The sequence below is a fragment of the Rhipicephalus sanguineus genome, chromosome 5 (genome assembly GCF_013339695.2).
Source record: "Rhipicephalus sanguineus isolate Rsan-2018 chromosome 5, BIME_Rsan_1.4, whole genome shotgun sequence".
NCBI classification, from domain to species: Eukaryota; Metazoa; Arthropoda; class Arachnida; order Ixodida; family Ixodidae; genus Rhipicephalus; species Rhipicephalus sanguineus.
The window spans coordinates 125,022,025-125,048,588 of record NC_051180.1 but is presented as its reverse complement, the minus strand read 5'-3'; the positions used below and the strand labels follow the sequence as shown (position 1 = coordinate 125,048,588).

The window sequence follows — 26,564 nt, the reverse complement described above, 5'->3', positions numbered from 1 at the left end:
GGGCTCCCCTTCAGGGGGGCCGAAGGTTCGTCGAAGCGCCCCTCCCTCCCAATTGTCAGTGTATGGCGCTGACATTGCGACCCCCCCCCCCCCCCCCGAGTTGCAGCGCCACCCCTCCTCCCTATTATGTCAATGTGTGGGACAGACTTCGCGCCCCTCCCCCCTCTTAGGTGAATAGGGGGGCGGCCGCCCCCCCTGCCCCCCCTCCCCTGTGCGCACGCCTATGATGATATTCACATGGTATGACGCCCGATGGCAATGTACGCTCGTACCACGCAATATTACTGCGATGTTACATCTCGTACTGTGACGCCTGTATACAGGACGCGTATGTTTGCGAAGCATGAAAGTTACTTTCAGAGCTGTTCCAGAGGCGCAGCTGTGTGGTATAGAACACCTGCTTGCCACGCAGAAGGCCTGGGTTCGATTCTCACTCATTTTTATTATTTATCTTATTTGCAGCTTTCTCGATTTTTCAGTCACGGTGAAGATGATGATTTTTCGCTCACAACTAACGACACCGACGCCGACGCCGTCACCGGAATTTCTGCGAAACAAGCTCTTTAACGCTATCGCGTTAATTCGTATGTGACCGGAGCACCTTCGATGGCCGCATTTCTGTACGCTCGCCTGTGTGGTCTTTTTTTTTTTTTTGCGCACGACGCCGCCAACAAAATCTGTGAGTTATAAGAAGCTTCACTCGGAAAAGCGTCTGGCTGCCCTGCGACGTAGCGATGGGAATGGGGAGTATAAGGGTGAGATGAAAGGCCCAATGCCCACCACTGAGAGACGCTGCGGGGATGAGACAATAACGACTCCGAGAGGCTAACAAAAAGTGATTATTCATTGCGCGCCGTCCCATGACGGGATAGCGGCGGGTTTCGCGGACTCACCAGTTCTGCGCATTCCAGCTCAAACGCGTTGTTTTGGGTCATTTCACGTCCCATTCGCCTGGCCTCCAAATGGACGAGCCAGCTTTGGTCGCAGGAGCTTTCAGCCGCTCGGTAAATTCCACATCGTTTCGGTTGCGTAGCAACAGCATTCGCAAACTCGCTTGGCTACATTAACGTGACACATTCCGTTCTGGCGCTTTAAGCAGCATCATTTTAAACTTCACCAGTCGCCTGTGCTGTGCAGCGCGAATGTTATCAATATGACAAGGTAACACACACACACACACACACACACACACACCACACACACACACACACACACACATTAATAATATAATATCTGGGGTTTAACGTCCCAAAACCACGATATGATTATGAGAGACGCCGTAGTGGAGGGCTCCGGAAATTTCGACCACCTGGGGTTCTTTAACGTGCACCTAAATCTAAGTACACGGGCCTCAAACATTTTCGCCTCCATCGAAATGCAGCCGCCGCGGCCGGGATTCGATCCCGCGACCTTCGGGTCAGCAGTTGAGCGCCATAACCACTAGACCACCGTGGCGGGGCCACACACACACATTATATATATATATATATATATATATATATTATATATATATATATATATATATATATATATATAATATATATATATATATATATATATATATATATATATATATATAATATATATAATCGTCCGCTTCACTTCACATCTAGGGGCGTTCAATAAAGATTTCCCCTGACCCACTTCCTGTGGACGGAGAGCAACGAAACTTTGCAGATTTATTAGTCCTTCTGTACATAGGTGACACCCCGGGACACACACTTCTCCCATCTTTTTATGCAACTATAAACACCTCACTTGTAGACGTGGACAGGTTGCTCCAAAAGCCATGTTGTAACTTCAGAAATCAGAGTCTCATCATCTGGAAAATGCTTGCCCTTCAAATATGACTTCAATGTTGGAAAGAGATGGAAGGCCGATGGTGCGAGGTCGGGTGAATAAGGGGAATGCGGTAGAATTTCAAAGCCGCAGGAGCGTGCTTCCGTCTGGACAACATGTGAGTTGTGAACTGGGGTATTGTCTCGCAGAAGGCGGACGCCTTTGGTGAGCATGCCACGTCTCTTGTTTTTGATAGTCTCTCGCAATTTCCGCAGCAGTGAAGCATAGTATGCCCCAGTAATCGTGGCACCCTTTGCTAGGAAATCCATCAAGACTACTCCGTGGTGGTCCCAAAAGACTGTGAGCATGACCTTGCCCGTCGAGGGCTGGGTGCGTGCTTTCTTTGGAGGCGGTGAGTCCAAGTGCTTCCATTGCATCGACTGGACTTTAGTCTCCGGATCATAGTGATGGACCCAGCATTCATCCTGTGTAATCAGTCTGTTGAAAAAGTCTTGCTGGTTTCCATGGCACATGGTCAAAAGAGCCTGGGAGCATTCGACTCCTACCTGCTTTTGGAAAGGTGTGAGCAGCCGGCGAACCCAGCGATCGGATACCTTACGCATGTGAAGATGGTCCTGAATGATTTTTTCCATGGGCCCCACACTAATGTTGACATGTTGGGCTAGGTCTCGAACGCTAATGCGGCGATTTTCCAAAATGGCGGCCTTCGCTTGCTGGATGGTTTGTTCATTGACAGCGTAGTGGGGTCGCCCTGCAATCGGGGCCGCTTCCACGGAAATCAGACCATATTTGAATTGGCGATGCCAGTTATTCACTACATCATATGATAGGGAATCCTCCCCATAAACCTCTTTTATCTCATCGAACGTCTCCCTTGGAGTGCGGCCTTTCAAGTACGGGAACTTGACTGCTGCTCTGTATTCCACTGCATCCATTATCACACCTCACACCACTTCAGCACCTCTAAAAGAAAGACCGTTATTAGTTTAGAGTTGCAAATTGGCACGTGACCTACAGTGACTTATGTCATTACACATGCGCAGTTTCAGCATCCTGCAATAAATGGAAGTTAGTCAGGGGAAATCTTTATTGAACGCCCCTCGTATATCCTAATTACTACAAATAACATCCCGCATACTGTCCTTGGCATTATTGTCTGTTAGTTCTCATTGATATTGTGTCTAACAAAGAAACATGAGCCCTTAGAGGTCATCTTCTTTAGTATATATATATATATATATATATATATATTATATATATATATATATATATATATATATATATATATATATATATATATAAACCGTAAAATCTCGAGCAAGCGGCCCCCACCCGCCATTTTTTAAAACCCATTATCTGCTACAGAATCCAGCAACAGCGGTTCCTAGGAACGCAACTTCTGAGAGTCTTCAAATGTGAGCACGATTTCTTAGTACTTTTACAGTATGGTGCCACGGCATTGCATCTTGATCGGCACAAGTTGTCGGAACATTTGAAGAATGTCTTTCCACCTTGTCATTACACATGAAATTTGACACGAGTGTTGCCTCCGGTTCAGTAAAAACAGTAAATACATGAGTATTCAATGAAGCATTTCAAGAGAAGCAATTCTTAGCGGCTCTTCGACCGCCAACTTGAATTTTGGTCCGCGACCGAGCAAGCCCCCCTCTCCAAATCTTGTCCGAGCTTCAATGAAATATTTCGTGTTGGACTAAAAGCGATCTGCTGGACAACGCGTACGGTCGATATCAGGAATTGCACACTTCAGGAAAATTCCGACTTCGAGAAAATTGAATTCCTAAGCCACGTTTCCATGATCGCGCGATGGTCCTTTCGTTGGGCCGTTCTACAAGTTGACGAACGCTGGAACGTACATGAAAGACGCCATGGCGACTCAGCCCGAAAACAGCGTTTCGTGGGCGACCGCTATCTACATTTTTTCCGTGGTATAGTGAAACTGAAGGCTTACGTTACGAGGGAGCACTGCGCAATGCGAAATAAATAAATAAATAAATAAATAAATAAATAAATAAATAAATAAATAAATAAATAAATAGGCAAAAGCAGTAGACCAGGCAAGCCCACGCCAAGTTGCGCTCGCCCCCATTTCCCAGATTTGGGAAGAGCTCCTGATTTTATTTATTTTTCTAAAGTCTACCAACGACGTTTCACCGCTCATAAGCGAACAGCAACGTTGCCTGTCGTTTTATTACAAATGCATGTCGTTTCTTCTTACCCTCTGGCTTTACGCATAGCAACAAGTTGAACAGAGGTGATTTCGCAGACATTCAGATTTGGCGCATCAATTGAACACGTACGCACAAGCAGAGTAGGGCACACCACCTAGCTTGTGGTTTTTAGATGCGAAGCATCTTATGGCGGAGTTCAAACCGGTGGTGCGCGGCGTGACCACCCTTACTGCGCATGCGCAACCCCTCTCCACACACCTCCACTCTCCACTTCCTCTCCCCATCTTCACTTCCCCTCTCTCCTCCTCCTCTACACTTCCTCCTCTCTTTCCCACTTCCCCTCCTCACTCCGCCTCTCTCTCTCCACTTCCCCTCTCTCACTTCCCCCTCTCCACTCCCCCTCTGAAACGCGGGCTCGACATGCCGAAACGCTGCTTCGCATCGCCTCATGGTCCCCTCTAGCGGGAGATGGTGTGATCTTTTAACAATGAAGCGGTTGTAGCTCGTCGTAGTTTGTCTGGTGTTGCAAAAAACTCCACAAGGTCGGTATGCGCCGCAGGAATTGGACAAGCCCGACTACCGAGTACAGCAGGTGCGAGCGTTAAACGAAATTTTTGAACGAAGAGACAGCGCTACGTTCTGTTCTAGCGCTGTTTCTTCGTTCAAAAATCAGCACACTGCAAACGCAAACTAGCCGAATTGGGCGTTTTAAGGGCTACAATCCTCCTTAATACTACCTTCATCTGGACAGTACTCCCTTAGGGTGTAATGAGGTGGGTGTAATAAAGTTTTGCGTCCTCAATTTTACTTCGTTAAGAAATTATGTGGAAGAAAGGAGGTAAATTCACTATCTGACGCCATTCGTCGAATGGTGTTCACGAACCAAAAACTCCCATCTCATTTCCTCTGGCATGTTTTCTCTTTTTTTTCCGAAGCTTTCCATAATGCCTTCAGTGCTGGCGGGCATGTATGCAGCTGTGTGGGGGAAAGAAGTAAAAGAAAGAGGCGGCATGCTTCAGCGCACTAAAAATCCCTTGCACAGATAGCCCAGAGAAAGAGATATACGCGACCCTCCGAACGGCTGGAGAGGAAGCGAGGAAGCCCTTTGGCCTTGGCGACTGCAGCCTACTGCGGCCCGCCCCCGCCAGGTCAAAAGCAAGCCAGACGAGGCGCTACCGAAGTGAAATGGGACAAAGCTTCGCGCCGCATGCGCGCGCGAAAAAAAAAAAACATAGAAAAAAAGAAAGAAACGCGAGGAGGGAGTCGTTCCCGCGGCGGCGCGATCGTCGTAGCTAGGCCGCCTAGGCCTTGTGAACGCCACTTCTCAAGTGATCAGCTGTGTCGATCGTGTGTGCGCGTTTTGTGCCTGCAGCCTCACTGTGTTCTCGCCGCTGGATGTGATATGCGTGGTTTGAGGACAGTGCGACATGCTGCGCTGCGAGTGCGATAATCGCGACGGCCTGTCGACTCAAGCGAGCGTGCCGCTGTGCGTTACCAAGCAGATGATGGGCACCCTGCGTGCTCGGCACAGTCAGGAACAAAAATGGTAAGTAATACTGATGTTCTCTCTCTTTGCGAGCCCTTATCGTCGCTTATGCACCTGTAGATGACCTTCTGCACATTGCATCGCTTGAAAAGTGCAATGAAAAGCAAAAAAAAAAGAAAAGTAAAATCGGCATGTCAAGCTTGCGAAATGCCCGCCAGCACACCATGAGCGTGGCATGTAACCCATGCCGTACATTACACGCATGTCATTCATTGTTTCTATGTTACCAGCTGTCATTTATGTAGTACGTCATACAGTCACCTCACGCTATACCAATCTTGGTATGATATCAAGTTAGAGAACCGGACGCGAGTGCACCAGGCTCCATGCCGTAAATGACATACATGTCGTTATTTTCATGTTACTATATGTCATTTATGTTCGTCGCACAATCACGTCACGCTATATCAATTTAGGTGTATGTCAAGCTAGCGAACCGGGCGCGAGCGCACCATGAGCGGTGGCGTCTGTACATGACATACATGTCATTATTTTCATGTTGCCAGCTGTCATTTATGTTGGACGTACAGCCACACTGCAAAATACCAATTTTGGTGTATATGAAGCAGGCGAAACGGTCACTAGCGCCCCCGAGACCATGTTGTCAAAATAACGCCATACATGACAAGCGTGTCATGATTTGCACGTTAGAAACTGTCGTTTATGTGCGTCATACACTTTTGTGACGCCATACCTATTTTGGTAAATATCAAGTTAACGAAACAGTCGCAAGAGAACCAAGGGAGTGACGTGTAAATCATGTGGTTTATCAAATGCATAGCATGATTTTCAAGTTAAGACCCATCATTCATGTTCTTCATGCAGTCGTGTCACGCCACACGAATTTTGGCATACATCCCATTAACGAAACAACCACACGAGCTATGAGTCGTAGGCGGCTAGATAGATAGGTAGATAGATCCGTTCAAAGTCGTAGAAGTGTTTAACAAATGCTTCGCATTTAAGTCGTTAAACTCAGATAGGAATGATGTGTGATGCATGTTTTGGAACTTCTGTGCATATCACTCATGCTTCATACGACCAGTCAATCGACCCACGAGTGCGCCCTGATAAAGTTGTTTGCACGATATAATTTTCTTGCCTGCGATAAAGCATGAATGAGGCATGATGCTTTCAGGGAATATACATTAGAGCAAAAGGCCACGGTTATCACATTGTCACATGAAGGAATGTGCATAAAGGACAACTTTGTTTTCGATTTATTCTTTTCTCCAACTTCATTTGTTTGTTTTAATCCTTCGTCATCGTGTCAATTTGCGCACATTGACATGTGACAAGACCGTGCGCTCTAATTTTGCAGCATCTACATTGGATGCAGTCAACTACCCTGGACATCTTTCTCCCGCCATGCAACTGTGAGAAGCCACCGAAGCACAGATTGTCAGGAAGTGAAAAGACTTTTCGGCAACAATTTTGCATTGCACACTCTGCCCGTCTCCTGAAATAGCATATTAAGGTACATAAGCACTGTACCTTCATACATATGCATCAAGGAACAGTGAAATAGCATATCAAGGTACATTAACATCATTAGCTTGGATTCATTTAGCTAGAACGAATAAATCATGTTAAAGCTATACAATGACGGCCATATCATGTGACAGACATCTGCTAAGTGCAGTGTGTACTGTGAAGCACATGCGTTTTATGATATTGAATGAATGGATAAATGTTTATTCCAGCAAAATACAGGACATGTCCCTCAAGTGAAAAGCGACAATGGTAGCTTGAGATGTGTACAAGGCCCAGTAGAGCAAAAAGAGAGACAGAGCAGCAGAAACGTGTGCACGTTCAAAGGCAAAACATATACGCATACAAAAAGAAACAGGAAAGACAAAGCAGAAGAAATGCACATTAAAAGGCAAAACGCCTACGCCATCAGCAAAGTGACAAAATCAAAAAGGGTGAACATTTACGCTAGTGAAAACAATGAAAATCAGAAAACAGTGAAAACAGAAAAGAAGGAACGGCCATTCAACGGCATGGAATGAATGCAACTTCATTGGTCACGTATCAACAGTGGAATTTGCCAAGGTTACATGTGCATATTCTTAGCCATTAGGAGATGTGCAAGGGTAATTTGATCGCATTGATATAAGTCAGCTGTTGAGTCTGTTGAACCCGATTGTTGAATCATCTTGTTTATTCCCTCTCGTTAATTTGCTGTTTTGCATTATGTTGCCATAGTTTTCAAGGTCAATACATAGTATCATGACTGTTGACACAATTTGACAAGGTGAAAGCGCTGTTACTGTGCCCAGGCCTTAGTTTATCCTCATTAGAAGTGCGCTGTTTATTTTTGCCATGGTTCAGTGCCAAGTTGCCCAATATTCACTCCTAAACAGAGTAGGTGCGGTTAATCAAGACCTTGCTAACATTCACAACCCTTTTAAAGTGCACTTATAATGATAACTTTACTGACATCAAAAACTACCCACATAATGGTAAACATGGCAAGAGTACACTTCTGGTGGTGTTTCGCATTTTTTTAACATCCGTTTGTTTTTCGCCCTGTGCACACGAAGTGAAACGCTCACAATGAAATACTTAGCAGCATCTCAACTTTGTGTTTATTTCGTGTTTTGACAAAATGTCTGCAATAAGGATAGTCAAGTGCGAATCTTCAGTAAGACATTCATTTTTATGTATACAGAAATCTTAGTGGGCTTCTTTTTTGTGTAATTTTCAGGAATACACTTCTGGCAAAGCAGCAAGTGTTGCTTGCCCACCAGTCTGTGTTCAAGAAAAGTGTATTGTGGGCATGAGTGTCGGCAGGATTTTGTCTTGGGGGTGCAAGGCGGCGTAACGTGTCGGCCTGGTGAGCAGGAGAGCATTGGTGTAGCTTGGGTGGGGTCAAGTGCTGGTGTGCCTTGATGGCGGCAGGTGCCCTTTGTGCAAACCCCTGCCGACACCCATGATTGTGGGAACACCCTGATGTGCCTCACTTTACACTATGTCGAACAGCTCGTACATCTTACCACATTTAGGCCAACACTGGTATTGATGCAGAGTGTTATGCGCAATACTGCGTGCAACCTTTTGATATAGTGTGCATTTGAAAATTTCGCATTGTTTAAAAAGACGCTGAGTGGACCCAGTGTTATTCAGCAAACATAAGTCTTAACAGAGGCAGTCGGGCGAGTTGGTGTATATTCATAGCTAAAGAGGGTGCAGAAAAAAATCACAGCACAGAGAAATGAAGGGGACAGGATGACGCGCTACTAGCAACTGAAGTTTAATCGAAACCACAGAAAGATGTAAACACACAGTACGAAAAAATTACAAGACTAAACAATCACACATCCACAGAGGAATGAAGGGGGCAGACAGGACAATGCGCTACTAGTAACTGAAGTGTAATCAAAACCACAGAAAGATATAAACACACATGACTAAAAAAGCCAAGCACATGTTCAACTTCAGTTGTTAGTAGTGTGTCGTTCCGTCCCCTTTGTTGCCATGTGTTCTGATTTCGTTTTCACGTTTTTCCTTACCTATGAACTGAACTCCTGACTGTTTCACAGTCTCTATATATGTGTGGTCAATTTTTATTCATCCTCATGGCATATCAAGTCCTAGGATCCAATGTGCAAAGCGACCAGTCACTATTTACAGGAATATTTTGATTTAGTGCCTGTGATTGCCTAATTGCAAGTTGACCTTGCAGCCATGGTGCTTGGATTATTTTCAATGTGATAATTACGCGTAAGCCATCAAGTGAGGAATTAAGGATGCACTTTTGAGTTACAGATGGCACTAGCTGGCACAAAAACATTGAAGCATGGGTGTACTTGTTATGCATATTAGAAGTATTGGTACATTGCAGTCATGTGATTATGCCGACAAGTTTCCAAGCACACTTCCAGAAATTTACGATGGCTTCCAGGTATCTGTGAATAAATATGTACAGCAACATATGAAGGCAACCTTGTAATTCTGGGGGCATTGCTCAATGCTTTTATGCACCTTAGTAAGTGGACCTACAGTCAACACCACAGGTCTATTTTGGACTTTTTTGTAGGAAACTCAACTCCGAAATCATGTGCGACATGTTTTGATGCCATAGGGCAAACTAATTCAATAAAAAAACTGTACAACTGCTTGTCTACACAGTTTCATATTTCCCAAAAGCGATGCTAGCCTTATTGTACTAATGTTGCCTTCGTGTGTAGGCTGACACCAAGTTCCTTGGGTAGCTTATTTTACAGCGAAAGCTGTTATGAGATCATTTCACCGGCCGTTTTTGGCGCCGTAGTTGTCCGCCACCGCCGGTGTCCGTAACCAGTATCGCTCGAAATAAGAAAAAAAAAACGAAATAAAAAAAAATCCAGGATGGAACGAGGTTCGAACCTGGGCCCTCTGCGTGGGAGCAGAGTATTCAACCTCTGAGCCATGCCGGTGCTTTTTTTCTTTCATGGTATTTATTACAAATGGGTGTAACTAGCATACATAGCGAACAAAATATTCAAGGCGGTCTCTACCAGCGTACAAGCGTTACGCAGAAGTCCTAAAAGGGTATTAAAGCTATACCTTTCATGAAGAGTGGATACCAGTCCGGTTGAAACTCTAATTGTTTGTAAAAGTCTTTTAGCTGAAGAGCCATTTGAATGAGATGCAACCGCGATGACACCATGGGTTCCGCATGTCTGTCTAACATGCGAGTTTTCCATAAACTGTGCATACCCATTAGTAATAGCATGTCAACAGGAATAGAATGGCTTTTGGGTGGCATGAGATAACGTATGCTATACGAATTTAAATCGAGTTGTTTTTTAAAAGCCCTTTGTAGAACGTCCCAGAAGAGTAAAGAGTATGGCGTCTTAACAGCTGATGAAGCAATGTTCTATAGTTTCCGGAACTTCACAGAGGCGACAGTTAACTGAAGATACAAAGATGCCTTTGCTGCTTAACCAGGTCTTCACAGGCAGCGTCTGTGTATGCACTTTGTAGAAGAATGTCTTGGATGTTGGTGAAATAGACATTTTCTTCACACGCACAAGCACGTCGTGTCCAGGCAATCCAGCATATAGTGAGCGGTACAAAGGTGCAGGAAACAACATATCTAATATGGCATTATATAGATCTTTTCGTGAACTAGAGAATAAATAGTCATTAGAGAATCTTACTGTCAAAAACCGCACTGATTCATACACTTCACGCATGAATCCTTGCAAATAGGGAGGCGAGGCACAATTAGCAGATACCACTAAACTTGGTAAAACATCGACGAGATTCACTTGTAAAAATGTTCGAAGCAGCGGATGATCGCAGTCCCGAAAATAGAAAAAACGGGACACCAATTGTCTAATAAAGAGATGCACCAACACAAGACCGCCTGCACAAACTGGTCTAAAAACATTGTCACGCCTCATCGGCTCGTAACTTGATGACCAAATAAAGGTAGCAAAGATTCGGTGAAACTTCTGAATGTAAACCCTGGAACAATGTAGTAGCTTATTTTACTCTTCTACCACGCTATATTGCATATGCTAATGTGGTTCCTTCCCGACATGAAGCCTGTATAGGACCTTTTTGCAAAGCAGTTTCAAGCACCGGCATGGCTCATTCCTGGCAACAAAATGAGCCATGCCGGTGCTTGAAACTGCTTTGCAAAAAGGTCCTATACAGGCTTCATGTCGGGAAGGAACCACATTAGCATATGCAATATAGCGTGGTAGAAGAGTAAAATAAGCACCAAGTGTCGCACAACGCGAATTCGGTAACCAGGCGTCACACAATGCGAATTGCGCAACGAGTAGGTTGTTGAATGCTTCCAACCCATTACAAAGGACTCTGCCATAATTCTTCATCGTCATCAGGCACAGCATCAACAAAGTGCGCATAATGCCTTACATGGGTTTAGCAGGTACCAACGCTCTCCGTAGAATGACGAAAAATGGCACAGTGCCTGCTGCCCTACTTCTCAAAAATTACAATGATTTATAGCGTAGTGGGCTCCTCGCAAGTGCACTTGTATTGGTTGCCAAGGAAGCCCATAAGCGCATGATCCACTGCCTACTGCGGTACTTGAAAAGAACCCTATTGAGCGACCGTCTGTGAAACTCGGCACTGTGTGTGTGATGTGACATGTGTCTATCCTTCTCTCTCTCTCTTTTACTCCCCTATTCCCCCTCCCCATGTGTAGGGTAGCAAACTGGACGCATTGTCTAGTTAACCTCCCTGCCTTTCCTACATTCCCTCTCTCTCTCTCTCTCTCCTCGGGGTCTCAGTAAAATTACAATGATTTATAGCGTAGTGGGTTCCTCGCAAGTGCACTGGTATTGGTTGCCAAGGAAGCCCATAAGCGCATGATCCATTTCCTCGAGGTCTCAGTAAATTTCTTCGCCCCCCCCCCCCCGTCTCTCTCCCACGTCAACATATGTTATACAGCATGACGGGGAGAGAGAAATAGCGACCGGGCGTCACCCAATGCAAATTACATAACTGGTGGGTCGTTTAAAGATTCCAACCCATTACGAAGGGCTGAGCCATAATTCATCGTCATCAGTCGTCGCGTCAACGAAGTGCACATAATGCCTTACAGACGTGTAGCTGGTGCCTCGCTTCTCCGCAGAATGACGAATAATGGCTTAGTAGGTGCTTCCCAACTTCACAAAAATTGTGATTTATGGCGTAGTACCTTTCTAGTGTACTTGTATTGTAGCCCCAAGAGAGCTTAACGGGCTCTAGAAACGCCGCTCTTCCAGCTTTCGCTGTGACTGTGCTGCGGTTTCAGCGCAGGCCTAGCGTTTTTTTTTGGATTGTACTTACATACTAGCACGGTGAAGTGCACACGTTAGTGCGCATCAAGATGAGATTTTACACCCTACTTTCGTATTGCTTTACTGCTGTGAATTATGTATAGTGCATAGGCTGTACTGTATATGTTGTTCCACGTGTTCAGTTTTGGGAGTAGGTTCTGTGCACGACGATGGAAATATATACCTATATCCTTACATTGACACGAGAACTGCTGCTGTTTTGATTGCAATAAAATGTTGCAACCACTGGTTCTTGTATCAATTGAAGTATGACTGCTTGTGCATGCAAAGTAAAGAAATGAATTTGTGCTTGCAAAACAAATTGCTGAAACACTGCCTGCTCAATGTAACTGCTTGTGTTTTATTACCAAACACATTGAACAGATGATTCACAGATTATGACATGTTGTAGAAGATAGGCAACAGAAAGTTAGACAGAAAGTCATCACTGTGTTCTAACGTAGATTGGGTGATCTTTTATCAATAGTAGCATAATTGAAGGTTGCTGTTGTATAAATAAAGTTTAACGTAGTGTGCAGGTGGACGAGGGAGTGCACATATGATAGTTTTTCCAGTTTTCTGCATATTTGCTACAGTCCTCGTGTTTCTGTGTTACAATTGTGAAATTCTGAATTGCAAACAAGCCAACCTATCTGCTGCTGTGGTGAAGTAATTCAACAGAACCATATTTTCTCAAGAACAGCTGTTCCATTGAGAAAGAGGGTAATGTTTTTTTTTAATGGGTACTGCATCATCTGTCTGAGAGGAGGGCAAGTACACATGGACGTTCACAAGAGAGAAGTGCAAGTACATTATCTTCATTAACTTTTTTGTTTTGTGGGAGACCTGTCACTGGTAAACTGGGGAGGTTGTCCTTGACATTGGCGCACGCGTTAGGCATTCGCTTTAACGCGGTGGCGTGACGCTTAACAATAAAAGCTAATTAGTAAGAAATGTAGGTAGTATCCGAGTATGAAAGCAAATAAATAGTGAATATGCGTTATAGAGAATCACTGAATGCCGTGCTAAAGCGTGCATTGCAAATAAGCGCTGATTGCGGAAATAGATAAGCGTTCAGCTGCTCAGAGCGCGCTGCTGCCCCTGCGTGCAGCTCGCGGCAGTACGCGCGCATTAAATGCACTTAATGTAGGCGCATTGCAATGTTCTTCTAAGTCGGGCATCTGCGTGTGTAACTTTCATATGAGAACGCAGGCGGTCTTCGAACCGCTCATAACACGCTGCCGCATCTGGACGCGCGCAGTTCGCGGCTGCAGAAATAACGAAAATTGCTCCACAGCATACGCTCATGGAATGCACATACGTTCTCCCACCTGAAGATACCTTTGTCACGCTGGTATTCACGAATTTAGCGCGAGCGAAGAGGGCACACGTTTATAATTTTTATAGCGGCACGACACGGTGAACCGGAGAATTCGGAGCCGAGGGTGTTTACGTCGATCGGCTCGGCTTGCATGACGCCCCACAAATTATGTATTGACCTTCCGCAAGAGCAAACACACGCCGATGGTACAAGAACAGAAGTTAGAAGTTGTGCCGACGAGTTACCAGCCGCTTTGTACATACATTGGTACATATATAAGCCCACGAAAAAAATCAAGCTTGCAAGTGATGGCGCTGTGGTGTAATGGTTATAGTGCTTGCTTTAAGTGCGTGTGGTCGCGAGTTCGATTCCTGTGTCGTGCGTACTTGTATGCAAATGTCATGGTTGTGCATAAATACTTTGATGTCCATTTTCTATTATGTCCTAGTGATGAATAGTAGCGGAAATTGGCCGGTAAACGTAATATAGTGCCTAAATTATACTTTTTTTTTCATTTCGAGACCGCTCTAGGGCCTCTTATAAAAGGAGGCTTTAACAGCTCTCAAAAGAAGCAGAAAAACTCTCAATGCGCTCTGTTCAGGCCCCTAAAATGGGTTACATAAAAACACCAACTTTACCTCCAAAAGGAGGCTTTAAAAGCTCTCAAAAGAACCAGAAAAACTTACAATGCGCTCCGTTCAAGCCCTCAGAATGAGTTCAATAACAACACAAATTTACCTCCTTAGTTCCGTCTAATCACTCCCTTAAAGGATGTAAATAAAACCTCCTTTTGAACCTCCTTTCGAAGGGGGTTTTGCGTAGTACCTTTAGGATGCACGCTGCGCAACGAGCCCTAAACTCCCTAAAAAGCTCAAACCCGTTTGCAGTGCACGTACCAACCAGCAGGGGCGTAGCCAAGGGGGGGGGGGGGGTTTGGGGGGGTTCAAACCCCCCCGAAATTTTTCAGTTTTGCTTGCGTATATAGGCACGCACACATACAAACGCACGCACGAACATACATAAAGTATGGTTGAACCCCCCCCCCCCCCCCGACAAAAATTTCTGGCTACGCCCCTGCCAACCAGCCCAATTCAAGACGCTAATACAGTTAAACAAAAACTCTGATCGGCGAGTGGAGCACGTGAAACACGTGAGAGAGAGAGAGAAAGAAAGCGAAAGAGAGAGACAAAAAAAAAGCTATAGAAAGATAGAGAAAAATAGTAAGAAATAAAGGGAATAAAGACATAAAAAGATAGAAAAGATAGAGAAAGGCAGAAAGAAACAGACACGAAAAAGACAAAGAAAGAGAGAAATAAAGAAGGAGAACGAATGAAGCGGAAGGAGAAAGAAGGGAAGAAAGAGAAATAAAGATAGAAAGAAACAGAAACAAACAGATACAAATAGGAGATACAAGAAACAGAGAGAAAGGTAAAGAAATAGAAAAAATAAATAAATAAATAAATGTTGCAGTGGCTTAGCTCGGCTATGCCAGGATAACGTAGCGTTAGCAAAGGTTCAGCTAATTATTCTTAGCTTTCCTGATTGTCTAGGATTAGCTTGATTATCATGCTTACTGCTGCTCCAATGACACACGTACACACGGTATACGTATTATGTGGCACATGTATATTTATTTTGCCAGGCAACTACTTCGGGATCCGATGAGTTAAGCTTCTCCGCTATTCTGCGCCGTTGATCAGCATTTGCGCTCGCCTTCTCAGAGGCGCTATCAAGCGGCTACAGCGCAGTGTGAAACGGCGACTGTACAGCGAAGGCGAATAGCTGCGCGCGCGCCGGCGTCAATACGTCTGCCAAGTAGTCATGCAGAACTATCGGTAAATTGACTATCGATAGTATCGATACTTTTTTTGAAACTATCGATAGTGTAAACAAACTATCGATAGTACTACTATCGACAAAGTATCGATAGTCCAGTCGGTAGTACCATCAGCAATATTACTAGCGATATTGCTGGCACGCGTGTTTATTGCTTTGTTTTGATGTATTCGGATTTCACCAACAAAGACTGTTCGGAGCTTTTGACGCAGACCGCGCCGCAAAGTTTGAGAAGCTTAGCGATTGTTTGAGATCATTTTGTTAAGATTACGCGCTGGACGCGAATAGTCAAGTTTATTTAGCTTACACGAGCACCAGCGATAACGCTGGAAGGTTCGATGAATGTATAAAAGACGAAGCGTTCCACTGATCATCAGATTACTCGACGGCCGGCGACTGTTCTCGCCGCTATCAGTGTGCAGCGTGTATCGCTTGTATGATGAGTTTTGATTTTCTGGGCACAAGTTCGCCCAAATAAAGAGCTTCTAATAATAATGTCTGGGGTTTAACGTCCCAAAACCACGATATGATTATGAGAGACGCCGTACTGGAGGGCTCCGGAAATTTCGACCACCTGGGGTTCTTTAACGTGCACCTAAATCTAAGTACACGGGCCTCAAACATTTTCGCCTCCACCGAAAATGCAGCCGCCGCGGCCGGGATTCGATCCCGCGACCTTCGGGTCAGCAGTCGAGTGCCATAACCACTAGACCACCGTGGCGGGGCAAATAAGGAGCTTCGTATTACCCAGTCTTTCTGCAGCATTCTTCACCCTCAAAACCACGTGACAAACTATTCATAGTGGTGCGAATAATGATGCTGTTGCTGGCTGGCCATATTGCCAAAATATTTTCGATAGCCTGCTATCAGCTTCGCTTAATTTGAAGCTGCGCAGTTCGACCACATGTAACGGCTTCATTTCCGCTACAGCTGAACAGCTTGACTTTATCATCATGTGTCAGCAAAGCACTCTGGTGAAGAACACAAGCATGTCAACTTTCTTGCCCTTCAGCCCGCTCCTCGGGCTCCACTGTTGGCCACGCGCACGTGGAACCAAGTTCATGCTGCAATGAGTTCGCGCTGTTAATTTTATACTATCGATAGTACTTACTATCGATAGCGCTATCGACAGTATTTTTTACCATCGATAGTTCGATAGCGACTCCGCTATCGATAGTATCGATAGTACCATCGATAATTCTGCATCGCTACTGCTAAGGCTACGACGTCACTCCTCTGGAAAGCGCAGACCGGCGGCGGCGGAGTGCGCGGGAGTTGCCGGCTCCGGTGCGTGACATCACTGATCCTCGCGCATGCGCAGCACGGCTCTTGAGGATCCACGCGAAACTGGCTCGGCTAGGCCAGTGTAGCTAACGCTGCAAAAATAAAGAGATACAAGGCAGGCCAGCCAGCTGCGGTCTTCCTTCAGGCTTGGCACCACTAGTGTGAAGCTGCCATTAGTTTTTTTTTAGATGCGAAGCATCTTATAGCGGAGTTCAAACCGGTGGTGGTGGTGGTGGTGTGCGGCGTGACCACCCTTACTGCGCATGCGCATACCCTCTCCACACTCCTCCTCTCCACTACCCCTCTCCACTTCCCCTCTCCCCTCCCCCTCTCCACTCTTCGGCTAGACATGCCGAAATTCTCTCCTGCGCAACGCCGCGATAAGCACCAGCGCATGCGCGTCCCCTCTCCCTCTCTCTCCTCTCCTACGCTGGCGCCCTCTCGCGCGCCTGTCGACCGCGTTCCCCGCTCACCCTGTGAGAATTAAAGGGGTCATGAACCACTTTTCCAAGTAGTGATCTAATGACCTCAGTATCGGAGTTTACTGCCTCCCGAATCGATTGCCGCAACAATTTCTCGAATCCCTCAAGATCAGCGGAGTTACGAGGGTTTGGCGCACGCTCCCAGCGCTTTCTCTCTTTTCTCGTGCCGACGAGCGCACTGGAAGCTAGAGAGGGAGGGATGGCACGGGGGAAAGAAGTTACGTCAGCGCGCGTCATGAAACGCGATTGCTCTCCCGCTGTGATTGGCTTGTGCGAGTGCGGCTACCGTGTACTGAGGAGTGCGGCGCCGGCAAGTGGCGGCACACCGCGGCAAGAAGCGCATCTGATTCCGAACGCCGCTCTCGATTTGCGTCGGCTATCGGCCAGTAAGCATGCTATGTTTCTTGCGACGTAAACTGGCAGATCCGCGACGTCAACGTGCAGACGCCCCGCCGACCGACGAGAGTGAGAACCGGCCTCTGTTTGAAAAGAGGGCGCCTGAGAAAACGGCAACTTCGCGCTCCGCTTGTGGCCTTAACGGGGCGCGCACGACTGTAATATTTGGCAGAGCAGTTCATAGTCGTGTCAGCTTTTCGTAGGATGTGTTTTTTCAACAAGCCCAAGGGGTGCTTCATGACCCCTTTAACGGCCAGGCTAGAGGGAAGACAAAACGCGCGTAGCGTTCCTCTTCGCGTTCCACGACGCGAGGTCTGTAGCGTGCCCAGCGAACGCCCACGGAAGGCGATCGTGCAAGTGCTCTGGCTTCGCATCACCTCATGGTCCCTTTTAGTGGGAAATGGTGTATTTTTTTCTTTGTGGTGTACTTAACATGAGCACAACATAAAGACGGTGACATGCTTATTTTTTAACACCGCTCTGGTTTACGAACATAATGAGAAACCGTGGTAATTATTCGGTAACGTAATAACCGAACCTGCTGGCGAACACGTGGGGTTAAGAATCAGATCGCAGACAGGTACGGCCAACACCATTTTTACATTTATTAGGTATTTTTAGTTATTCACCGGAGTTTATATGTTTGATGGTCGACGGTCTGACGTGATAGCGGATAATTTTGGTGAATTTACCTTTTTTGCGACACGGCGTCCTCATTTGGAGACGCGACTTACCTTCGCCATTTCTGTGCACTATTGCCAAAGAGACCTCAAACGCTGAGCTAATGGTAAAATAGTTCTCGTTGCCTGAAGTTACTTTATATCATTCCTGGTCGAAATGCATTGCTCCACACGATCATTTTTTTTAAAGACAGCACCGTGTTTGACTAGAAGTCGGACGCGGGGTGTGTCAAGAATTAAAAAAAGGTTTAAGGGCGAAGCTCCTTATGCCGTGGGTCTGTCCATCCTTCGTTTGTAGGTTTGTTTGTAGTAGCCACCCCTAGTTTGTGAGAAGCGCGCGTTCTGGTATGCAGTAGAAGAAGAAGACGACGTTGACGAGTGACACTCTCGTTGCGTGTTCGCCTGTGTGGCGTTCTTTCTTCTTTACTACGTCTCGTGTTTTCAACGACACCCGAAGACAACATTTCAGAAGTAACGCGCCGTGAGGCTCCCTCTTGGCACGCTTTCTCTTTAGCTCGGAGTCGTCAGATGGAAGACAAGGTTGCAGAACGGAGGGCACGGAAGGCGGCGGCAGCGCGCGCTCGCAGACAGAATCCTGAGGTGAGAGCCCACGAGGCCAAAGCTGCACGTCGACGCCGCGAAGCAGATTCCGCCGTTCGAGCCCGCGAAGCCGAAGCTGCTCGACAAGCTGCACGGCTGCGGCGAGAAGACCCCGCCGTTCGAGCCCGCGAGGCCGAAGCTGCTTGACAAGCTGCAGGGCTGCGGCGAGAAGACCCCGCCGTTCGAGCACGCGAGGCCGAAGCTGCTCGACAAGCTGCACGGCTGCGGCGCGAAGACCCCGCCGTTCGAGCCCGCGAGGCCGAAGCTGCTCGACAAGCTGCACGGCTGCGGCGCGAAGGCCCCGCCGTTCGAGCCCGCGAGACCGAAGCTGCACGGCTGCGGCGCGAATCGTATCTTCAAAATGTGAAGGACCGTGAAGCGGCGAGAAAGCGCGCGTACCGGCAGGCAGAGCCCGAGGCTGTGCGAGCACGTGAAGTGGCTGCAAAACGCATTAGGCGGGCTCTGCCCGAAGGCGTCGACGCGCGCTTCCAGCGGGACTTCCTTGATAACAGTTTCGGCCATAGTTGCGGTGTGTGCGACAGATTGCGGTTCTCAAACAATCTAGTCACAATATCTTCCTTCAAGAAGGACCACGCTCGCGCCAATGCCATCGCCGTGCTGCAGCTCGAGTTCGCTTCGCCCCACTCGTCATCATTCACCACGTGGATATGCTGCGATTTTCTTTAAACATTTTTTTAGGAATTCTCGGTGCCAGCTCGCATTTAACCTGAGTTGGTCGTTGAATTATGTTTATGTGGAAATGTGACATGACCGACTGTATAATGCTGAGGCAAATATTTACATTGTAATTACAATTCATTGCTGTAAAATACGCTATATTTATTCTGACACTTCCACTTGCTTTAAATTTAGTCTACGGAACCTTGCCATCAAGTTATGTAAATGTCACGCATTTGTAGATAGTAGACTATAATGCGTGTCGCGAAGGTTTAACAAAAGGGAAGAGCTTTGAGAGAATTAGCTCTGTAGTATAAAACGACTACGTCAATCATTTATATGGTTGCGCGACGTTCCCGCCACCATACGTAACCATTACTAGGCCATAACCAGCTACGGCTACGGCCTAGCACGCTGCCTTGCGTGACAGAAACTCGTCCATCATCATTTGCACAGCCATTTCGCGAAGAAGCAATTCCTTTACAAAACTACGATTTTGTAGTATAAACCTACAGCTACATCGTCCTGCGCATGGTGTTCTAGCTTTGTGATGCCAGAATGTATGTTACGTTTAGTTCAAAAAGACGCGAAACGCAGGTACTACTAGGCTTCTTTAGGTGCTTTCCGTAGTTTGCGTATTTGGTGAACGATGATATGTCATGGCAGGAAATATCAATGTTAAAGAAATAGCCGGGAGTATAAGGCGTTAATTGGGAAGTGCCAATTTTGGTTTAGGTGAGAGACAAGCGAAAAGTCCTGCGCATGTGCGGAAGAGGAGGCGAGATGGAGGCACGTGATTGTTTAGAGGAAGTGATGACGTCACTCGCGTAGAAGCAGGTGCCCCATGGTCCGAAGAAAACACGAGAAACACGGTAGGGTAACTCGAAAGCCATCCCTGTATTTGGCAATCAACTCTGATAATTCCTACCAGATTTTGTTCTTTCTGTAGAAGCACGCCTGCGAATGCTGCTAACTATAGTGTTAGTATCACAGATGGCAAAACTACTTCTAAAAGGAAATTAAATTACCGTACTAATGGCCTTTCAAAAGTTATCTTAAATTTAACTTATTTGTATTACAAATTGCAGCTGGATGGGAGCAATTATGTTACATTAATATTACTTTTGAAAATAATGAAATTACCTTGAAATTGCATTAACAAAAGTTCATCGTTCATGAAGAACTCATGTACTGTTTCTTTACAACACATATATATTGAAAACTCATGGATCTTTGTTCAACTTCTCACGCTTGAGGATTGGTGCTCCGATTTGCTTGTCTTTGTTACTATTCTTTCATTTTTTGGTAAATTTCTGATGTCACTAAAGAAATGGACATGCTATAAATTGGTCAAAAAGTAACTGGAAAAGTAACGAGTAATTTCCTTGCAATTAGTCGCTTGAAGAAATTCATTAGATTACTAAATTACCAACCCACAGAAGCGACTCATTGCATCGCACATTACAACAAAAAATTATTTAATTGCCATAATTTCACAGCTGTAATTCCATTACTGCCGCGTATGGTTAGTATACTATAGCGGTAATTTCTGTCTCTAGTGTTGACTAGCCGTGCTGCTTACCTGCATAGGCGTGCTTTGCGCCGAGAGGGTAGTGAAGCCCACAATATCGCTGAAGTAGATCGTGACGCTCTCGAAGGATTCCGCCGTCACAGCGTCACCCTTGATCAGCTGGCTCGCCACAGGCCTGCGAAAGACACGGTCATTGAGTGAGACGCGCGCAAATCGTGCCTCCAGTATTGTTAAGGCGGAGTAAGTACGACGAATGTACCATGGGTTGATTACCCAAGTCAAGAATCTCAAATAACTCGATCATTTATACAGTTTCATTTGAATGGGAGATGTTTGTCAATTATATATATATATATATATATATATATATATATATATATATATATATATATATATATATATATATATATATATATATATATATATATATATATATATAGTGATACATTCATACATTTGTGTTGTCGTAGCACGACAACAGGAATTTCACCTGAAAGAGAATCACAGCAGAAACAAGAAGTAAGTGGATTTCATACCATGTGCCAATCCGAGTATCGTGCACGACGCAGAATTGTTAGGTAAGGAATTGTTTCCAATTCCAAGAGTGAAAGAGCACTAGTAGACAAGAAGAAACAAACCAGCCTAAATTCAGTCAAGGCAAGAACACGTGCAATAAAGCTGCTGCTCGTAAATAAACATGTACCTTCACAACAGGAAGGTGAATATAATATATATGTAGTCAATGGAACCGTAACAAGAGTGATTTCAGGAGTGGTAGTTGAAGTGGAAAGTGAAGTGAGCTCAACCAAGTAAGAAATGACGTATAAAGGAGCACAAAAACATGCAATTATCTAACTCAAGAGATCAGATTACAACACATGATTGCAATCAGGAGACCGCAAGGCATGTCTAGCGGTAAAGCGGCAGAAGATGGAGTAACGGTCCGTTTAGGCTAATATGAAGGTGAAATTTTACAAAACAGTCTTGCGACCCTTTCTTTATACGCAATAGAGCATGACTTCAAATAATACCATCATAACACATTCCATGGGAGACATCAAAAAGGTAATAGTTAAATAATACTGATTTTGATAAAATTCATAATATTCAGTCTGACAGTATCAGGGCAACACTCGCTAGAAAATCCCAACAAATAATCTGGCTTTAGGGAAGCGTGTTAATAAATATATCATGCGCGCAGCTTTGTCGCCTCGCTGCATGACAGTCACCAGCTTGCAGCGAGGCAACAAGCCAGAAAAGCGCAACAGTGTCGAAAAGAGCCGGCCTGTCGTATACTACCGTATCTGCACGACGTTTCACACAGGTAAAAGAAGATTGGCCAGGCCGCCAGCGTTCAGGTGGTTTTCTCTGCGCCGGAAAAATTGCAGAGACTGTATGCAAGCAGGTTAACACACCTCGCGCAAACTCTGCCCCTTGCTCAGTTGCGCACAGGTCACGCTACGTCCCATGCACAGTGCTAGTCGTCTACTCGATTCCACTGACGTGTGGAAAGGCTTAGGTCGGCTATACCGGAAGGTGCGCAAACGACCTCCTGCGAGCGCACCGAAATAACGTGCACAATGTGGTACAAGGGCACCTTGGCATCCATTGCCGGGACTGCGGTTGCACCCCCCTCTTCGATCGATGTGCAATATTGGCAAGGCACAGGGCTCAGACAACCCGCGAGATTATCGAAGCGGAAAAAATTCACTTACTAGGTGAAAACTGCGTTAGCTCCCCATCAGTGGCATTATCACAGTTAGAACGTGATTACCTTGCCGGGCTTCAATCGTGGATCCGTCACACGTGCTTTGGTTACAGATACTTTGATTAGGCTTGTATGTTTTCTATCTTCCTTTTCTGCACATATATATTTTGCCACTCTGCGAAATGAAGTCAGTTGGAAGTCAGCGCTCTTTCTGTCTACTCTGTCTTCTTTTTTTTTTCCTTAGTTCGCGCGCTGCAAAAACATGCCAGTATTATACGCCTCGTTTCTTGAACTTCATTCGCGACAAATATTATCGAAGATACGGCTAGGCCTTGAAAGACGCTAGAGGAAGCAACAATAAGGTGGTTGGTGGGCGAATGCGATGCTTAACATTTCCAGAAAGAAGTACTATGTTTCAGACTTTTTCCGTACCGAAGAAGGAACTTACTGAGCCGGAGTCGATTAAAAAGGGCAGAAATGCAGCCTCAGCACTCTGTCGCCGACCCTTTTCCTGTCTTTTCTCATGTATACCTATATAATGCGCAATAAAATACTAAATACAAGTGCATGAAGAAGAAATACATGAACGTGGCGATATATGTCACTGTTAGAGCTCTTTATTTTTTATGTCTGCCGAGGCAATTCGAATCGCGCATGTGAAAACGAAAATAAATCATGGAAGCCCGTAAACAACGGGTATTATATAGACCACGTCTCGGAGGTTGTAATGAAGATTTCTTTTACAGATGCTTCGGCGAATGCGTCTCCACTCGTCGCTTTAAGAGACGAGAGAAGAGAAGAAAAAAAAGCCCACAAAACGGCGCCCTCACGTAGTTAACGGCGCCCGTATAAGCGGTATAAAGAAACGCGCCCGCCCCATCAAGTGGCAGGAACAGCCGCCGCTATTTGTCGGGAGAAGAGTGCCGTTGTTAACCTGTCGGCAACAGAGCCCCGAAGTATTTGCTCCTCGCGTGCAGGACAAATCAAGCGAAACAGTTGCGTGCCTCGCATTCTAAGAGGTTTGTAACGACCGCGCGAAATGTTTTCGCGCGGCGCACAACGAAAGTTTACTCGCTGTTGCATCAGGAGATTGAGAAACGACGTTTGCGTTACCTGTTAGAAAACAAAAAAATAGACAAACAAAGTATAAGAGGCCCGCACAAATGTACCGCCGCGAATGCGTGCATTGTGACAAGGTCGGTCTGAACGAATGGCCCACTGGAACGGACAGATGTGTGCACATAGGTAAGCTACGAGTGCGAACTTGAACCCCGAAAACGAAGCTGTCACCACAGAAAACCGTGCGGGTCGAGAACCAAGGAGCTTATTCGGATTTCACGTAATGAGCTCGAGATTGTTTGTGCGCACAACCAGCCGTATCGAAACCGACAGAACGCTATTCGAAGGAAGTTCGACTGGCGTATGAAAACTACTTTTGATTTCAAATGAGCTGTAAACACTGGAGAGAGAGCGGAATAAACGCGTCAGAACAAGTTGTTCCGATATCTGGCCATCTACGCGAAAGCTGCAGTATCGACGTTCCATTTCGACGAAGAAGAACAGCTAAATAGCGAGGTTGAAGGAAATAGCAGTTGAAGTAAGTGTCGCGCAGGTAATCGAGAGCAATTAATAACAGGCGTAACAAAAAAAAGAACACAAGAAATAACGATATCTATATTTTTATATTATTAACGAGAGAAAAGGGCTAGACGACGTTGGAAAAAACGGTGATAATCCCTTTGCTGTCACCTCTGTAGTGGGAAGGAGAGATAACCTAACTTATACCATAATAATAATAATAATAATAATAATAATAATAATAATAATAATAATAATAATAATAATAATAATAATAATAATAATAATAATAATAACAACAACAACCGGAAGAAAAATGGAATTAAAGAGTTGTGCAAATAAGGAACAAGAGAAAGCGTACAATGCAGGTGGCCTATAGTGATAGACATCAGGAAAAAATTGGCCGCGTATCTGCGTGCTTCGCTGCAAATGTCGTCTAAAGACGATAGAAGAGGCGCTGCGTGAGATGTGGACGCCATCTGGCAATACGTCGGGAAACGTGAGTGCTGTGTTGCGGGCTGGTAGTCCCGGCGCAGGGGCAGGCGAAGACCGGCGGTGACCAACGCGACCAGTGGGGACGCCGGCCAGCCCGAACGCGCTGTTTGGCGCGATGCGCCGAAGGAGAAGAAATGTCCGCACTCAACGAGTACTCTCCACAAACTCTCTTACTTACACGTCGCCTGGGTAAAACAGGAATGCTAGAGCGGCGCCCCCTGTCATTCGTACAATGCAATACTGAACCGAAACCGAAACACAACATGAGCTTGTGCAGAGGGCACGGAGGAAGACAAGTTTCAGCGCAGTCGCATTTTCAGCGCACCTTAAGAAACAAGGGTTGTAACATTGTAGGGCGAGTAGGGCCAGAAGGACCGTCACGACGAAAACCTGCCTCCTCAGTCGTATTCGCCTGGAACGTTGGTGTGGCTTCGCGTTCCCTCCTCCGCTCCTGGCCTTTCCACAAAGCTACTGCCTAAGTACGAAGGCCCCTACCGCGTCCTACGTCAAGCATCCCCAGTTAACTATATGATTGAGCCTGTTCAATCATCTACGAACCGCCGTCGTCGCGGCCGCGAGACTGTTCACGCCGATCGACTGAAGCCGCATTATGACCCACCAGTTGTACCTGTTCCTTAGGTCGCCAGGATGGCTCCTTTTCCGCGGGGGAGTGATTTGTAACATGGTAGGGCGCAGACAAGAACGCCTGCGAAAGAAGACGAAGACGGTTGTTGTTGGCGTTCGCGCTTGCTCGGCTTGAACCGCTGATCGCTTCAGCTGTGGCAATCTTTTAATAAACGCGTTACTGTCTCAACGTTAAACGCATACCATCAAGGTCTTTAAAATTGCGTATCTATGTATTTTCTATTAAAGGAACACACCACCTAATACTTACCTAATGATGTTATGCCTCAGATATGCGTAATATTTACTTTTTGATCAACAACGTTCACAAGTATGAACAGCCGTACCAGTTCAAGATGGGTGGGCGGTAAGCAAGTGGTTCAACTTTGGCCGGTTGGCTAAATCGGGTGACGTGCCGACAAACAGAAAGACAGAAAGACAGACCAAAATTTCTGCGTTTAAGTTCCCCAAGAAAGACTATCGTCTTTAAAAGACCCCGACAACGTGGGTTACGGGACACACGTTATATACATGGTACACACTCTTAGGGTCCTTCACCGTTAGGGCCGCGGGAACGTCAGCCATGCAAGATGAAATGCACATAAATATGTTATAAAACATTTGCTGTGACAAAAACTGCTTTTAAAACGCGATAAAATAAACGTATTGATAACGCAAGCGTATAATGTAACATAAGTAACGTTACAGTTTATGACTGATATGAATAAAAAATAGCTAAATTTATCGATATTGTTTTATTATCACATATCGCAATAATATATTGCAATTTGTTATTTATAGGATTACTACTACTAAGACCATTATTATCTCACTGACTTTATCTCTCTGGCGCATAATCTTGCACACTTCTAGGTGAGGCGAAGTGTGTTTGTTTTTACCTCTATCAGTGCAAGCACAGCCATCTGTGCGAATCTCTACGAAGTGAGCAGTCCCTGGAAAAATAGGCGCCCGACTGAGGGTCTCTTTTCAAGTGTCTTATAAGCAGGTGGGTGTCCAAGGAGTTGGGATTGAAG

The 26,564-nt window shown here is 45.6% G+C and overlaps 1 protein-coding gene and 1 long non-coding RNA gene across 2 annotated transcripts in view; both read right to left on the bottom strand.

Annotated features, from left to right (window-relative positions):
- LOC119394951 (atrial natriuretic peptide receptor 1-like) overlaps nucleotides 1-21,301 on the bottom strand; it is a 117,933-nt gene extending 96,632 nt beyond the window's left edge. The window contains exon 1 of the mRNA XM_037662246.2: nucleotides 21,177-21,301. Within this exon, the coding sequence (XP_037518174.2) occupies nucleotides 21,177-21,182 (6 nt within the window). The 5' untranslated portion in view covers nucleotides 21,183-21,301. The remainder of the gene's footprint in view (nucleotides 1-21,176) is intronic.
- On the bottom strand, nucleotides 1,219-16,177 carry LOC125758455 (uncharacterized). Its single transcript, XR_007416087.1, has 2 exons — nucleotides 16,070-16,177; nucleotides 1,219-1,330 (listed from the first exon to the last, which is right to left on the bottom strand). It is a non-coding gene; the product is annotated as an uncharacterized LOC125758455 (long non-coding RNA).
- Nucleotides 21,302-26,564: the final 5,263 nt, after the last annotated feature.